This window comes from Monodelphis domestica, chromosome 8, assembly GCF_027887165.1.
Source record: "Monodelphis domestica isolate mMonDom1 chromosome 8, mMonDom1.pri, whole genome shotgun sequence".
NCBI lineage: Eukaryota > Metazoa > Chordata > Mammalia > Didelphimorphia > Didelphidae > Monodelphis > Monodelphis domestica.
In genome coordinates this window covers 41,973,703-41,990,112 of record NC_077234.1, presented here as the reverse complement: position 1 = coordinate 41,990,112, position 16,410 = coordinate 41,973,703, and the positions used below count along the sequence as shown (strand labels likewise).

General features: G+C 38.9%; 1 protein-coding gene across 2 annotated transcripts; it reads left to right on the top strand.

The window, feature by feature from the left end:
* The first annotated feature begins 23 nt into the window (after window positions 1-23).
* On the top strand, window positions 24-16,145 carry MRPL47 (mitochondrial ribosomal protein L47). Of its 2 annotated transcripts, none has more exons than XM_003341865.3 (7): window positions 24-218; window positions 3,252-3,397; window positions 5,420-5,480; window positions 9,796-9,892; window positions 11,094-11,224; window positions 12,304-12,399; window positions 15,813-16,145. In XM_003341865.3, exons 1-7 carry the CDS (start codon window positions 118-120, stop codon window positions 15,925-15,927), a joined length of 747 nt encoding a protein of 248 aa, XP_003341913.1. In that variant the 5' UTR covers window positions 24-117; the 3' UTR covers window positions 15,928-16,145. The 2 variants fall into 2 exon arrangements, with proteins under 2 accessions (XP_003341913.1, XP_056663449.1); XM_056807471.1 differs by having other exon boundaries at window positions 30-182.
* The last annotated feature ends 265 nt before the right edge of the window (window positions 16,146-16,410 follow it).

Below are 16,410 nucleotides of genomic sequence, written 5' to 3'. Positions count from 1 at the left end.
CTGGTGAGAGTTCTCAACAGTTCCAGTCAGCGGGGCTTCAGAAGGGGCGGGACGGGAGAGCCGGAAGTGACGCCAATACTAGCTGTGTAAGTGCAGCATGAGGGGAACCCAGTGACTATGGCGGCGGGACGGCTAATAACTGTATGTCGGGGCTTCGCCACCGCCCTGAAGGGGCCCGGAAGGTTAGCAGGCTCGTTGGCCCCCGCCGCCAGCCCAGGGTAGGTGGTCTGGGCGGGGAGGCCGGGGGACCCAGGCCGCAGCTTTCTCATCTGTAGAATGGGGATCTGGTCAGTGCCTCTGGCTACTCTCCCGGCGCGGGCCCCTGCTTGACTTCAGCTTGCCCTCCCGACCCAGAGTAGCCAGCTGACATTTATTTAGCGCCTCCTGTGTGCCAGGGCCCATGCCAAGGCGATGGACCTGTGCGCCCCACCCCCTAATGCCCCAGTTTTCCCATCCGTAAAATGAGCGGGTTGACTCCCGGGGTGGCCTCTAGTGATTCTCCCGGAGCGTACTTCCCTCTAGGAACGTCAGTCCCCACCTCCACCCCAGATTTTCAGTTTCTTATCCAGTGACCTCTACCCTGATTCTGCTGACCCGCTGCAGATCTCGAGATGGAAGGGGCCCCATTTTACAGATAGAGATCATAGGAGGCGCCACAAGAAACCCAAACCCTGCCCACCCAGCACGTGAAAATGATCCAGAATCCTTGTACTTTTGGAGGATGTTGAGGTGGAGAAGAAACCGCCCCTTTCAATTCATGAGCAAAATTTTGACCATATGTATGGCACCTTATTGACTATAAATTGTTTTGGTGGTCCTCCTCCTGGAATAGGAAAGCCCGAGTTCAGATCTCGTCTCCTACACTTGTGCCAGAACACATAATAGGCATCTAATAAATGTTAGTTGGCTAAAATGCAGCCCCTCATTTGTCAGGTCTTCCCACTCCCATCATTCAATATTTATTTTATAGTTATCCCACTTTACTTGCCTATACATATGTATCTTCTTAATAGAAAGTTCGCTTAAGATTGGCGATTTACTTTTATATTTATATCTTCAAAGATCTAGCATAGTGCTTGGAACATATTTAGTAAATTATTGTGTTTTTTAATGAATCTAAACTACTTTTCAAATTTAAAGCTCTAGAAATGTGTTTCTGCTATTTAAGTGAACTTTGACAAGGGCTAGATGAACTCCAAGGTCCCTTCTCTTTCTGAATCCTAAGACAATGTGGGAATTGCTGAATAACAGATTAATGAATATCCATTTATGTAGTGGATCCCTTAAGTATCATGGACATGGGAATACACTAGACTAGGCAAGTCAATCAGCAATTTTGTGTCACAGTTTCCCTATCTGTAAAATGAAGGGAACTAAATGATCTCCAAGGTCCCTTCTGGCATCAAGTCTTATGATCTCTCAGAAGTACAGTCTAGTGTTTTCCAGCCTCTTCAAGTATAATGAATATATATTGAATATGAATATAATGAATCGTATCCATTGGTGAAGAAAATAACTAAGAAGGAGAAACTACTATGGATTTATGCTTTTACAATTAAAGATAGGGAATAGATGTGATTACATGAAATAGGAACCTCTCAGGTAAGGAACTGACTTTTTCCAGTGCAGGTTGTTTAGTACCTAAACATTGATTAAGTACTTAAATCTGGAAATTCAAAAAGAGATCAAAGACAATTTCTGCTCTGTCAATATGTAAAACTAACCCTTGCAATACTTACCCCAAAGGCTGGTTTTAAAGAAGTAATTTGTAAACTTTAAATGAATATATACATTTTTTTTAATCCTTTCTTTCTTAGTAACAACTCTAAGATAGAAGGGCAAAGGCTAGGCAAGCAGGGTTAAGTGACTTGCCCAGTCACACAGCCAGGAAGTAACCCAGATGCTCCCAACACCAAATCTAGTACTCTACTGTGCTATCTAGTTGCCCTATGATTACGTAAATATGAGTTGTAATTACAGATGGCTCCAGAATAATACCATAAGGGAGAAGTAGAACTGCCTGTAAGAATTGAAATAATGTTTCTACCCAGATATATATTTTATGAAGTTTACTAGAAAGAGTAGACAATTATTCCTCTTAAGTAACCACATGGTCCCTAGCCTACAATTCTCTTCCTCCTTCCCTCTCACCTGCCTGCTCCATTCTCGACTTCTTCCTTCTCTTCTTGCTTCTCCCTTCTCTCAAGCCCCAAAGCCTTGACTTTTATTGACATACAACATGTAGAGGGATGCAAACCTGGCGCAGGGTTATGTCCAGAATGTTTGATGGACAGGTCAAGCTACTCAGGAGGGGGAAGGGATGGACTTCCTTGACACATGCCCAACAGCCCTTTTCCCATTAACCCAAATGTTCAGTAGTTGTTATTTTCCCACAACCTCAAAAAGCACATATGTAACAAAAAGCAAATTACTTCTTCACAACCACCCTTTGAGTTAAATAATGCAAGTGTTAATGTTACTTATTGCAAATTAGGAATGTTCGATGGCCTCAGTCCTTCCAATTCCCAAATTTAGTGCCCTGTCCACTCCCAGTGGTAGCAAACTCAAAAAGAAACAGACCCCTGAAAGCATATGCTCTTAGAAAACCACAAATTAACATGCTGTATTTTTATTTATGTCATTGTTAAATATTTCCTTGTCATTATTTTAATCTGGTTGGGCCAGGTTTGGGAGCAATGAATTTAGCACCTCTGTATTATACCAGGTATATGCTCCCTTTTGTATCAGTAGTTTCCATCAGAGAATGTAGGGAAGGGGGCAGAATGTGTGGTATGTATGTTATGTGTATTTGTGTCTTCATTTTTCTAGCACCTGCACAGTGTACTATAGATAATAGGTTTTTATACAACTTTATTGAATAGTATCAAATTAAATGACTCAATTTTTACTTTATTTCTCATAAAAGACAATTTTTACTATTTTTGTTAGCCAAGACTGAATCCATTATAGATATATAAAAATGCAGAATAATAACATATTCCCTACCCCAATGGAGTGAAAAACAAAACAAAACAGATACTAATGTATAATATTATTAGACTTACAAAACAAAATACTATGAAGTCTGAAAGGAAAAGCCTTAAAGCATTTTGAATATTGTTGTTGTTTTTAATATGAGGAAGCCCCAGATTGGATTTTAACAGTATAGACAGGGAAATCATTCATTTCCTTGCCCACAAAATTTTATATATTGGAACTTTTCATTGTTGGTTTTTTGTGCTCATTTGTAGGTTTACTTTCAGTTTGTTAAACAAGATTAGAGCCAACATCAATCCCTTCCATCAATATAAATTAATTCATACTACTTTGTCAAGGAAAGGACTAGAAGAATTTTTTGATGATCCAAAAAATTGGGGAGCAGAAACAGTCAAATCAGGTAAGATATTTGCATTTTAAGTTCTTACCTTCTCTTCAAATTCCATTGTACTTGTACCTGTCTTATAAGCTCCATGAAGACAGGATGATTTCATTTTTGTCTTTTTATTCATAGGACAGTGCCTTACTTCATTATAGATGAATAAATATGTAGAAGTTGAAACTTTTTCTACTTTAATAGAGATTTTACAAGCCCTGAGCACTCCTAAATGAGTTCCATAGTTACCTTAAAAGACTGGAGCTACAGAAAAACAAGTAAATGTGGAATATATTTTTTCCAGATTGTTTCTGACATATCATTGATTTACTCCCTCAGTACCCATCTCTAGCTCCACAGTAAACTGGGCTCAGAATTGAATTAGAAGGGGGAAATGGACTGAGTAGCATTTTCAGAAAATTGCTCATTGCCTTTGATAATCCCAAATTGTTCCTTGTCACCAAAGTTTTTCTTTTAAACACTCATATTGTCCCTTTGTGGCTAGGTGATTGCAAATTATAGGAAATTATGTTGTCGAAGAAGCAGAAGGACAGGTGATCAAGATCTTACTATATGCTGCATGTGTTGTCCAAGAGGACTGTGATGGGGGAAGTGATATAAAAGATATCAAGGATGTGTGTATGACCAGAAAAGTAGTCAGATTACCCAGGAAATCAGAATATAAGCGATGGGCAGCCTGAAAGAGGCCCTGGTATTCCTGAAGCACTAAAAGAATCAGAAAAGGGCCTCCAGCAACACAGGATAAATATACCGGAGAGTTTTTCTAGTGGGACAAGAATCCTACAAGATGAAAAAGTAGGGATAGATTATGATATGCACCAGTGGAGGGAGCACAAACATCAGGAAGAGTACAGAGCCATCTGATAATTTCAGTACTTCTTAGTCAAAAATAAATACCAATGGTTGTCTTCTCATTATTCATGGGCTCTTGACCAGATCATGTCTGGTTTACTTCCCTTTCCTGTTTTAATGCCATTTGAAGCTTCTACCAGAATAAGCTAAAGGACTATCAGTTTTGCTATTTGTTGGTTGCTCTGGCAAAAAAAAATTAAGATCTATAGTGTCAGACTCAAATAGGAGGCAACTAAATGCTACATAAAGATTCAGGCTGTATATTGACTTCCATCTTAAAATAAAGTATTATCTACATTTTGTTGTACTTTCATTTATGATTAAGTATTTCCCATTTTAATCCGGGCTGCTCTCAGGAATGGTGTACATGTGGGAGGGTTAACCCTCCTGATTTAGACGACTTCTCTCCCTCACCCAAGAAGTTGCTGTTTCAACCTTTACATCTCCAGCAGCCCGTTCCTTCTCTCTAATCTGAAAGCCACCTCCTTAGGCCATGCCCTCATCACCTTTCACCTACATTATTGAAATAGTCTCCTAATTGGTTCTCTTGCCTCAGTTCTCTCCCTTCCCCAATCCATCTTCTTCCCAGCTGTAGAAACAATTTTTCTTAACTGAGAGTATAAACCTGCTCTGTTTTGCTTCTGAAGCCTTTCCCAACCTGGTGCCAACCTATCCTTTCAGCCTTCTCTATATAGTATCCTTCCTTTTGCACTATCTGGCCCAGTCAAACTTGTTCTTCACTCAGAGAACTCCATTTCAGGCTTCCCTGCCTTTGCGTTGGCCACCCCCGTGCCAGAAATGTGCACCTCAGCTCCACCTCACAGAATCTCTTATTCCTTCAAGATATAACTCAACCACCATCTTCTCCATAATATCTTTCCTGAACCTGTCAGCTGTTCATGCAGTTCCCTCCCAAAATTGTTTTAACTGCCTTTTTTTAATTTTGCATATACTTTTAAATGTAGAATGTAAACTCCTTGAGGGCAGGAACCACTTCACTTTTTCTTTTTATCCCCAGTACTTAGCCGAAGGCTAGCAAATAAAAATACTCAATGATGGTTAATTGATAAGCTCATGTTATTTCAGAGATCATGGAAAGCTGAAAAGGAGATAAAGTTTTTAAATATTTTGACTTCTAAAAATACATATTTATTTCATCTCTGATTTTAACAGGTGCCGCATGGACCCATGAACAGTTAAGGTGCAAGAGTAATGAAGATTTGCATAAGCTTTGGTAGGTATATTTAGACTACATTCAATACTCAAAAGAGCTGTGACTGCACATCACTGAGTACTTCTCCCACTAGGGTGGGTCACAACCTTGCTACCTCACTCCTTAGAGACAGAGTAGGCTGGAGCTCAGAGAATTCATCCTGTGGTGACCATGCTTCTGGTGGCCATTCCTCTAAGCCTAAATCAGCTGGTCTCTAGAAAACAGGTGTTGTCCATTGTCCATAATTCAGATCTTTCTAGCTCAATAGAACCAGCCATAAAGAACTGTGATTTACTAATGTAGGTCCTTCCTAGAATGCATTGGGTCCATGTACTAGAGTCCTTCCTTAATTTCTTTTGACTTTATATGAATACCAGTGGAGCATGTGGGTTGTGCAATGGTTAGACCTACTTCTTGCCATATGACCATTCCCTATTTTCCATCAGTGAATATCTTCACTAACATCCTTTCATAGTTTTACTATGGATTAGAGCCCATAACAACAAACTATATATCATTCTACGTTTTAGTTACGAATTTTGCCATGAGTAATTAATAAGTGGAAACAAGTAGGAATTGAATTGGTCTCATGAACAGAGCTACATTTCCACCCTTTTCCTACTTCAGGTTTTGTATCCTTTTATAGTCAATATTTTTCTGGGTGGTTTGAGAAATTTAGGTGGGGTTTATTTCATAATATTCACCCATAATTTTAATTCAAAAGACAGAAAAAGGTATTAGAAAATAATGACTGTTTAATGGATAATTAAAATAACCATTAACGACTCAGAAAAACCATTCATTAAGATTATTCTTTGTAAAAAATGATCATGTCAACAAAGCATTGTCACTGTTTCTTAATCTGTCAATTTGGGTCATACTCAAACCCAACAGGCCTAAAACTAAAGTCATTCATTTTCCCTCCCCACCTTAGCCTAAAGAAATCCCTATGTCCTTGCCCATGCTATTTTCTTTTTTTAGCCTGCCCTGCCATCTCTCCCCAGTTAAATCCCTCCTCATCCTTCAGATCCCAAATCCTCCCTTCTCCATGAAACTTACTATATTTCCCTTAGCCAGAAAGGACCTCTTCCTTCAAACTCCTATATCTTTTATTATCTGTATTATTAATATACTGTTTACCAGATGCTGCCTTGTATTGTACAAATGTTCATGCGTCTCTCTCCCTAGCCAGATTATAGCTTTTAGGAAAGGAGATGTGTTGTCTTGTACTTCTATATTCCCCACAACTTTCCACATAGTAAAATCTAGTGCAATAATGGCCAAATGAACAAACAGGCGCAGATTTGTATAGACACAATACTCTGCCTATAGTAATAAATCAGTTTATTTTTAAATTAAGTTGAATATACTTCCCTGTAGTGGTAATCAGCCTAAAAAGATTTTTGTGGATTTTCTAAGAAATGTTTGACTGTAGAGTAGTAATTCAGAAATCACTGCTTTTTATTTTTTGTTTGTTTTATTATTTTTTTAACTTATTATATGCTTTCTTTTTTTTTTTAATTTGGTCAATTTCAAACATCATTCCTTGGTTACAAAAAATCATATTCTATTCTTCCCTCCCCTCCCCGGGCCCTTCCCAGTAGCCGACCGCGCAATTCCACTGGGTATTATATGTGTCCATCAGTGATCAGTCCTTGATCAGAACCTATTTCCATGCTGTTGAATTTTGCACTAGGATGTTCATTTAGAGTCTACGTCCCCAACCACATCCCTTCGACCCATGTAATCAATGTAATCAAGTAGTTCTTTTTCTTTGGTGTTTTTACTCCCACAGTTTTTCCTCTGAATGTGGATAGTTTTTGTTGTTTTTTTTTCTCGTAGATCTCTCCAGGTTGTTCAGGATCACTGCATTGGCACTAATGGAGAAGTCTATTACATTGGATTGTACCACAGTGTATCAGTCTCTGTGTACAATGTTTTCCTGGTTCTGCTCCTTTCACTCTGCATCACTTCCTGGAGGTTGTTCCAGTCTCCATGGAATTCCTCCACTTTATTATTCCTTTGAGCACAATAGTATTCCATCACCAACATATACCACAATTTGTTCAGCCATTCCCCAATTGAAGGGCATCCCCTCATTTTCCAATTTTTTGTCACCACAAAGAGAGCAGCTATGAATATTCCTGTACATGTATTTGTCCTTATTATCTCTTTGGGGTACAAACCCAGCAGTGCTATGGCTGGATCAAAGAGCAGACAGTCTTTTACCGCCCTTTGGGCATAGTTCCAAATTGCCCTCCAGAATGGTTGGATCAATTCACAATTTCACTAGCAATGCATTAATGTCCCAACTTTGCCACATCCCCTCCAGCATTCATTACTTCCCTTTGCTGTCATGTTAGCCAAACTGCTAGGTGTGAGGTGATACCTTAGAGTTGTTTTGCTTTGCATCTCTTTGATTATGAGATTTAGAACACTTTTTCATGTGCTTATTAATAGTTTTGATTTCTTTAACTGAAAATTGCCTATTCATGCCCCTTGCCCATTTATCAATTAGAGAATGGCTTGATTTTTTGTACAATTGATTTAGCTCTTTGTAAATTTGAGTAATTAGACCTTTGTCAGAGGTTTTTGTTATGAAGATTGTTTCCCAGTTTGTTACTTCCCTTCTAATTTTGGTTACATTGGTTTTGTTTGTACAAAACCTTTTTAATTTAATTTATTTTACATTTTGTGACTTTTTCTAAGTCTTACTTGGTTTTAAAATCTTTCCTTTCCCAAAGGTCTGACATGTATACTATTCTGTGTTGACATAATTTACTTATAGTTTCCTTCTTTATGACCAAGTCATTCACCCATTCTGAGTTTATATTGGTGTAGGGTATGAGGTGTTGATCCAAACCTAATCTCTCCCACACTGTCTTCCAATTTCCCAGCAGATTTTATCAAATAGTCAATTTTTGTCCCAAAAGCTGGGATCTTTGGACTTGTCATAGACTCTCTTGCTGAGGTCACTTACCCCAGTCTATTCCACTGATCCTCCTTTCTGTCTCTTAGCCAGTACCATATTGTTTTGATGACCACTGCTTTATAGTATAGTTTGAGATCTGGTACTGCAAGGCCACCTTCCTTCACATTTTTTTTTCATGATTTCCTTGGATATCCTTGATCTTTTGTTCTTCCAAATGAACGTTGTTATGGTTTTTTCTAATTCAGTAAAAAAAAGTTTTTTGGTAGTTCGATGGGTATGGCACTAAATAAGTAAATAAGTTTGGGAAGGATGGTAATTTTTATGTTAGCTTATTCTACCCATGAGTGGTTAATCTTTTTCCAATTGTTTAGATTTAGTTTTAGTTGTGTGGAAAGTGTTTTGTAGTTGTGTTCATATAGTTCCTGTGTTTGTCTCGGCAGATAGATTCCTAAGTATTTTATATTGTCTAAGGTGATTTTGAATGGGATTTCTCTTTCTAATTCTTGCTGCTGAAATGTGTTGGAGATATATAGAAATGCTGATGACTTACATGGGTTTATTTTGTACCCTGTAACTTTGCTAAAGTTGTTGATTATTTCAATTAGCTTTTTGGTTGAATCTCTAGGATTCTTTAAGTAGACCATCATGTCATCCGCAAAGAGTGGTAGCTTGGTCTCCTCATTGCCAATTTTAATACCTTCAATTTCTTTTTCTTCTCTAATTGCTACTGCTAGTGTTTCTAGTACAATGTTAAATATTAGTAGTAGTAGTCTCTCGGTGACCGAGAATGACAATTGTCTTTGTGCGTTTTCATCTACAATGTCGAATAATAGAGGTGATGATGGGCATCCTTGCTTCACTCCTGATCTAATTGGGAATGCATCTAGTTTATCCCCACTGCAGATGATGTTGGCTGCTGGTTTTAGATAAATACTGTTTATTATTTTTAGGAAAGACCCTTCTATTCCTATACTTTCTAGTGTTTTCAGTAAGAATGAGTGTTGTATTTTGTCAAGGCTTTTTTCTGCATCTATTGAGATAATCATGTGATTTTTGTTGGTTTGCTTGTTGATATGGTCAATTATGTTAATATTAAAACATCCTTGCATTCCTGGTATAAATCCCACCTGATCATAGTGAATGGTGGGAGCTTTTTCACCCCCTTATGGTGTGGAAATGCCCAAATCCCATGTACCTTCAATGCTGTGCCCTACTGTAGAGTTCCTTCATTCTTATGAATTTGGGTTTTTTTGGTCTTTTATGGTAGTTTATATCGGTGGGTGCTGAGGGTAGGACAAGTCTTGCGTCTAGACTGCCACCATGTTTACCCGGAAGTCCACCACTGAATCACTGCTTTTTAAAACACCTGGTGACTTACATGCTTTATTATATTCTTTGGTTTAGGTATGTCCTGCTGAAAGAAAGAAACATGCTTCTCACTTTAGAGCAGGAGGCCAAAAGACAGAGATTGCCAATGCCAAGTCCAGAGCGATTAGAAAAGGTAGGACTTTGGGGAAGTGGAGAAATGTAAAGTTTGGCATCGAAACTGAAGAAGCAGGTCCTGGATCTTTTTTATTGCTTGGCTCAGTTGACTGGACTTATTCATAACCATGGCAGTCAGCATGGGCCATATTTAGTCTTGCTATATCAGGTTAGCGGCTGCCTTCTTTTAGCTACTTATTTTTTTTGGTCTCAATCCATACTCTATGAAGGGAGAACCTGGTAGCTGTGGAAGGAATTAAGTGAAAGTAGAGTAAAACCCAGAGTATTGGCCTCCGTTATAGTTAAAGTCTGGTTCACATTGAAAATCCTGAGTTACAGAAAATTGTTTCAAGAAATGTAATTTTATCACTTTCAATACAAGGTGTCCCAAAAGTCTGAGTTTAGTTTTAAACTATTGAAGCTTTAAAATTCTAAGCTTTAAGGGGCAGCTGGGTAGCTCAGTGGATTGAGAGCCAGCCCTAGAGACGGGAGGTCCTAGGTTCGAATCTGACCTCAGACACTTCCCAGCTGTATGACCCTGGGCAAGTCACTTGACCCCCATTGCCTAACCCTTACCACTCTTCTGCCTTGGAGCCAATACACTGTATTGACTCCAAGACGGAAGGTAAGGGTTTTAAAAAAAAAAAAGAAAAAAATTCTAAGCTTTAATATCCTAAAAGTGCACTGAGACTTTAGGACATTGTGCATGTGTTATGTTTTATATGTATGATTTTAGATTTGGGTACAGAAACCAATAGCTCTGCTTAATAATGATTCAAATTTATAGCTTCATTCCTTCCATATTTCAAGTTGCCAGTGTCCTGGTATGTAATTTTAGTTCCTTATTATAAATATATGTTTTGCCTATAGATTATACATGGGCATCATAGCAAGAACTGGAAAGGTCCTAAAAGGTCATCTAGTTCAGCTTTCTCTTTTTATAGGTGAGCAGACTGAAGCAAGGAGAACTAACCTGATATCCCAGAGTAAGCAGCAGAGTCAGCAACTTTCTGTATTCTTTCTGCCAGTATCCTTATTCCCAAGAAAGTAAAGAACATAGCCATCTGCAATTGTAACCTGTTTAAATGAGCCCAAATGAAAATCTAGATATGTTCATTAGAGAGTTGGCACAAAGTATCACCCTGAGATTGGTTTGACTAGGTTTTTTCAGAATTTTGTAGCAGAAGATTCAGTTTTAAGTTACCTGTTGCTCTTCCTAGGTAACAGAGTCCATGGATGCTTTAGATAAAGTGGTTCAGGAAAGAGATGATGCTTTGAGACTTCTTCAGACAGGTCAAGAATACCCAAGACCAGGTGACTGGAGGAAAGACATTTTTGGGCATATCATCTGGTATGTACATAGGTTGTACTCTCATGTTTAAGGTGAGGCTATGCCTTTGCCTCATATTTCTTTATGCACTGGGTACCATGCCACTATTGTACCCAACTGGAGCCTCCCAAACAACAACCACAAAAATCAAAGATAGGAAATCTCAGCACCATCATACATTTGGAAAATATACAATATAAGGAAAGATGCTCAACTATCAACCACTTTTAGGATTCCAGGGGACTGAAAAACCAAATAATTTTGACTTACCCTAACAAAAGTGATAGAGCCCTTTCCCGATGTGTAATCTTAATTTTTTCCTATATCTCTATAAATCTTTCTCCAGAAGAGATCCATATGTATAATCATCTCACCTTAGAACTCACATGTCCAGTTCCAGGTGACCCCCGGTAACCTGAGCGGGCAGGTTATTTCATGGGGCTTCTGTTTCCAAGAATACATGTTCTTTGGCCAGCATCTGTCTATAGTTTGCCACTATTTCTCTGAAAAGCTTGGGCCAACTTATGAAGCAGGCAAAATTATATTTACACTCTGGTATCTCCTCTGAACTTCTATCCCCCTCCATTATTTTGTTTGTCAAATGATTCATAGAACCAATTTTGGCATGGGATCAGAAATCAGACTTGTAATGATGTTTTTTCTTCCCTTAAAGCTCTGATCTTTCATCAGGCTGTTGAAGTGATCCAAGATTCTCAGAGATCATGCCTTTGGGGTACAAACTGACAAGTCCTTCCAAGCTAAAGAGGCTTTGAGATTGGACCAAACAATGATCTGAGAATCAGCCTAAATTCAGAGTGTTCCCTCACCAGGAGGCCACAACAGTTTATCAAGCCCCAGAGGTAGTGATCCACTCTAGGGGAAGGCAATCACAGATCCCATGGAGTCTCGCAGCACATTATGGATTTTAGAGCAACATCTTATAACCAAGTACCCCTCCCCCATATCTCAAAACTGAGTCTTGATGTCCTTACATCAAGAAGCTAATGTCATTAAGTGGCAATGAGTTTTTAACACTAAGCCAGGTAAATATGTGTCGATGCTCTGTCTAAAAGGCGATGCCGTTTATGTTTTATTCATAGGTACAAGTACAAGCAGTGGCCAATACCCTGGTACCTCAACAAAAGATACACCAAAAAGAAGTACTTTACAATGCCTTTTGTGGATAAGTTTGTCAGGTAGGCACAGTGATCTTGTGAATGAAGCACGTCTTCTGTAGACCCCGGGACAAAATTGTAAGGGTCTAACTCGGTGGTTCTCAACCTTTCTAATGCCGGGGCCCCGCAGTACAGCTCCTCATGTTGCCGTGACCCCAAACCAAAAAATGATTGTGCTGGCTACTTCCAAACTGTCATTTTGCTACAGTTCTGATTCGGAATGTAAATGCCCGATATGCATGATGTACTCTCATTGCTACACATGGAGAGGTTGAGAACCGCTGCTCTAATAACTCCTTAAGAGACATCCTCAGAAAGTTTAATCCAACAAGCCTTATTAATCACCCACTATGTAGAAGGCACTGTCCTAGGTGGTGAGAATATAAAAAGAAAACCAAATGATCTGTCCCCCTTGTAAGGGATCCAGTTTGAGGCTACAAGCTCCAAATAGCTTTGTGCTTCATTCTTTGAGAGAGGGGAGAGTGCTTAGACCAGGAGGGCGTCAGGAATGGCTTCCCATCAGAGGTGGCATAGGAGCTGAGCCTAGAACGAACCTGAGAATTCTCATTCAGTTCAGAGCATTTATTAAGGGTTTCCTGTGTGCCAGGCACTGGGCCTGGGTGAAAACTACCTCTGCTATCAAGAAGTCTGCATTGTATTGGAGGGAGATCGTATGGACACTGATGAGAGTAATTACAGAATACATTTTTTTAAATGGGAGAGTACTAACACACAGGAAAGATGTCATGTAAGAGATAACTGAGCTCAGTTTCAATGGAACTGCAAGTTCTAAGAAGGGGAGAAGAGGAAGAATCACATTGTAGGCAGAGAGTACAGCTTGGGCAGAGGCCTGCAGGCAGAAAATAGATGTCAGGTTTAAGGATTCTCGAATGGAAGTAGCATGAAGTAAACCTGGAAGACTCACAAGGGATGATTTAAAGAACTTTGGTAGGGTAGACTGGAGTCACTCAGGTTCCCAACTCTGGTGTCACCCTTGATTCTTCACTCTTATTTCCTTTCCTATATCCAGTCCATCAGTCATTGGCTCTTGTTGGTTGTAATCTTGCCTTCCTTTGAATCTTTACCCTCCCTTGGCCACTCCTCAGCCTCCTCATCTGTCATCCTTCTTCAAGTCTACTCCCTTTCCTCCCTTGGCAAATGGCCATTCCCAAAGCACTCTAGCCATAGCACACTCCTGCCCCCTGTTGCTTCATGCGTGAAATACAAACCAATCTGTTTGGATACTTGGGCTGTTAGTCTGGATTCAGCCTCTCTTCTCAGATTATTTACATTATACCTTATACCTCTTGCATAAACTCTAAGGTCAAGGCAAATCACCCAGTTTGTAGTAACTCAGACAGCAGCTTTGCCTTTATGTAGGCTATACCCACGTGGTTTGTAATTCTTTGTCTTCCTAGAAGATAGAACCCCCAAGTTCCTTCAGAATGGCACGGTGCTAAACTGAACACTCCAATTACTAGTAATTCTTGGTAAACTAGTCCTTCCCCCCATTTACTCCCTTGTATATGTTGACTTGTATATGTTGGTTCTCTCTATGGAATGTAAATTTGTTTTCCAGCTTTGTAGTCCCAGCACTTAGGACAGTCTCTGACACAGCCTCTTACTAAATATACATAAATGAGTTAAACAACTGCTTAATGTCAGCAGATGCTATGGAGAATGGAAGATAGAGCTGAAAGTCAGGGAGCTCAACCTGGACTGTCTAGAGTCTGAGTCAGCATTTATGAGAAAATGTCAGAGATAATATTGTCTCCCAACAGCTTTTTATGCTGCAGCTCTTAACGGGAAACAGGATTTAATTTTGTGTTTCTGGCTTTCTCCCCCCAGTTGCCACCAGCCTCTGTTTTTCAGAATTTCCTCTCTAGATCTTAGTGACCCCCCATTATCTCTATCATTCAACTCCTATTTCCCCAATAATTCCTTCAACAGCAGGGTCTCATGCCATTTTCCTTAGGCTTAGAAAAGTCCAAGTGTTATTTTGACACATTACTTTCTTTTGCTTTTGTAAACATGGATTGCTTAGCTACTACCAATTTTTTTTTCAGATGTTAAAATTGGCCTTTATTTGCTTGCTCGTTTAATCTCTTGCTTTGAAAATTTGAACTTCAAATTTTACTCCATCTGGTGAACTTAGAAATTTATCATAGACTTCAGAGTCCAATCTTTCAGTTTACCCCTAGATCTAATCTCTGCATGCTCACACAACATAGATTTGGTGGAGTATAAATTCATGTGCACGTATGCATATGAATGACTTTCCTTCAGAATGACTTTCATTAATTGTCCCCTTCTAGCTTCTGTTAATAGGAATGTTTATCTCGGGCAAAAAAGTAGTCTTTTCACTTTTGGTCTCTTAAGTGCTAAAGGCTTAGTTCTTACCTTTGTATTCTCCATGATCAACTAGAAAGATTCTCTTTTCACTCACCAAAGAAAAGGATAAGATTAAAATCAAAATACTGTTTCTGACATTCAGCATGGAACTGCTTTTTCCCTAAGCAAAAATTAGAATAGTTTTCCTCAACAGAGAAAAGCCTTCCTCTTCAACTCTCTCCCCTAAATCCAGTGATTTCAATCTATTAGTATTACTTTTAAAATTTGAAGTTTGTTAGCACACTACCCTTTCGTGGCTTCCCATAGCTCAAAGGATTAAATCTCCTTTTCCCATCTTGGCCTTCTGAGCCCACCACGGTATAAATCTTACACTAACCAATCTTTATCTCATGACTTTTTAGGGAGCCACTTGATAAACCATTTCTTCTGAATAAAATCTCTCCTGATGACCCGTGCTGATTTGTCCAAACTGAATCCACACCGTAACATTTATTTTTTAACACAATGAGATTCATTGCCACTTCTTTGGGCTTGCTTTGAAATTGCCTTTGGGGACTGTTATACTTTTTTTAAAGAAAATCCTCATTTGTGACATCTTCTTTAACAGTAGATGTGCTTTTTGAAAAATAGCCTGGGTGGCAAAATGGCAAGAAGTAGTACCAGGACTCCCCCTTCGGATCTAGCAAATGAGCTACATTGATCGTGATTGGGAAATCCAATAAAAAGTCATAAGGACTCAATCATTTTTTCAGACCAACTCGAGACTGATTTGTGCTTTTATCAGCATTTATCACATTTTTACTTTATGTGAACTCCCTAAGCAGTAACAGGTGTTCCACTGTGTAATTGAGGTTGGATGGAAAAAAGTTAATGTTCTCTTTTTACCAGTACACAATATACATGAAACTGTTTGCACTAAATATTTCTGGTATTAGATACCAGTACATCAGTACTTATAGGGGTCAAGCCATGTGAGAAGAGGCAAGGGGATGACTCTTTATATAGATATGGATCTAAATGAAGGATGAGGACAGAAAGCATTGATTGTACCTGTCCAATTGCTGCTCTGCTTTTTATTTTAGACTGAGGCTTGAAAAGTACTTACGTAGTGAAACCAAGAAGAAGAATTTAAAGAGAAGGAAAGAGAAGATACTTCAAAGAAAATTTCCACACATGTCTGCTGAAGCGCAAAACTGAAACCTAACCACAGATACAGTGAACTCCCTTTACTTTTCCTAGTTCTTTTTCACCCTGTAAAATTAAACTTTTTCACTTAATTTAAGACTGGCTATTAACTCCAAGTAAGTGGTTAATTAAAAAAAATTATCTCGATCTTATGAGGTTTGCATATTCCTAATTCTGCCAAATGTCTTTCAGTGTTCTTAACTAAATCTTAAAATTTATTGATTTCTCCATTGTTGCTTAGTTGTTTTTCAATTGTGTCTCACTCTGTGTGACTTCATTTGGAGTTTTCTTAGAAAAGATCCTAGAACAGTTTGCCATTTCTTTCTCCAGCTTATTTTACAGAGGAGGGAAATGAAGCAAACAAGAGTAAAGTGACTTGCCCAGAGACGTGCAGTGTCTGGACCAGATTTGATCTTGGGAAGATGAGTTCTTGACTTATGGCCCAGTTCTCTATTCACTGTACCACCTAGCTGTCTAATTTCCAAAAAAAAGTAC

What these genes read in the sequence shown, in the direction of transcription:
- MRPL47 (XM_003341865.3), top strand. Translation starts at nt 118, where the DNA reads ATGGCGGCGGGACGGCTAATAACTGTATGTCGGGGCTTCGCCACCGCC. An exon ending in GAAGATTTGCATAAGCTTTG is followed by an intron (nt 5,481 to 9,795) that starts GTAGGTATATTT and finishes TCTTTGGTTTAG; the next exon opens with GTATGTCCTGCTGAAAGAAA. An exon ending in ATTTTTGGGCATATCATCTG is followed by an intron (nt 11,225 to 12,303) that starts GTATGTACATAG and finishes TTTTATTCATAG; the next exon opens with GTACAAGTACAAGCAGTGGC.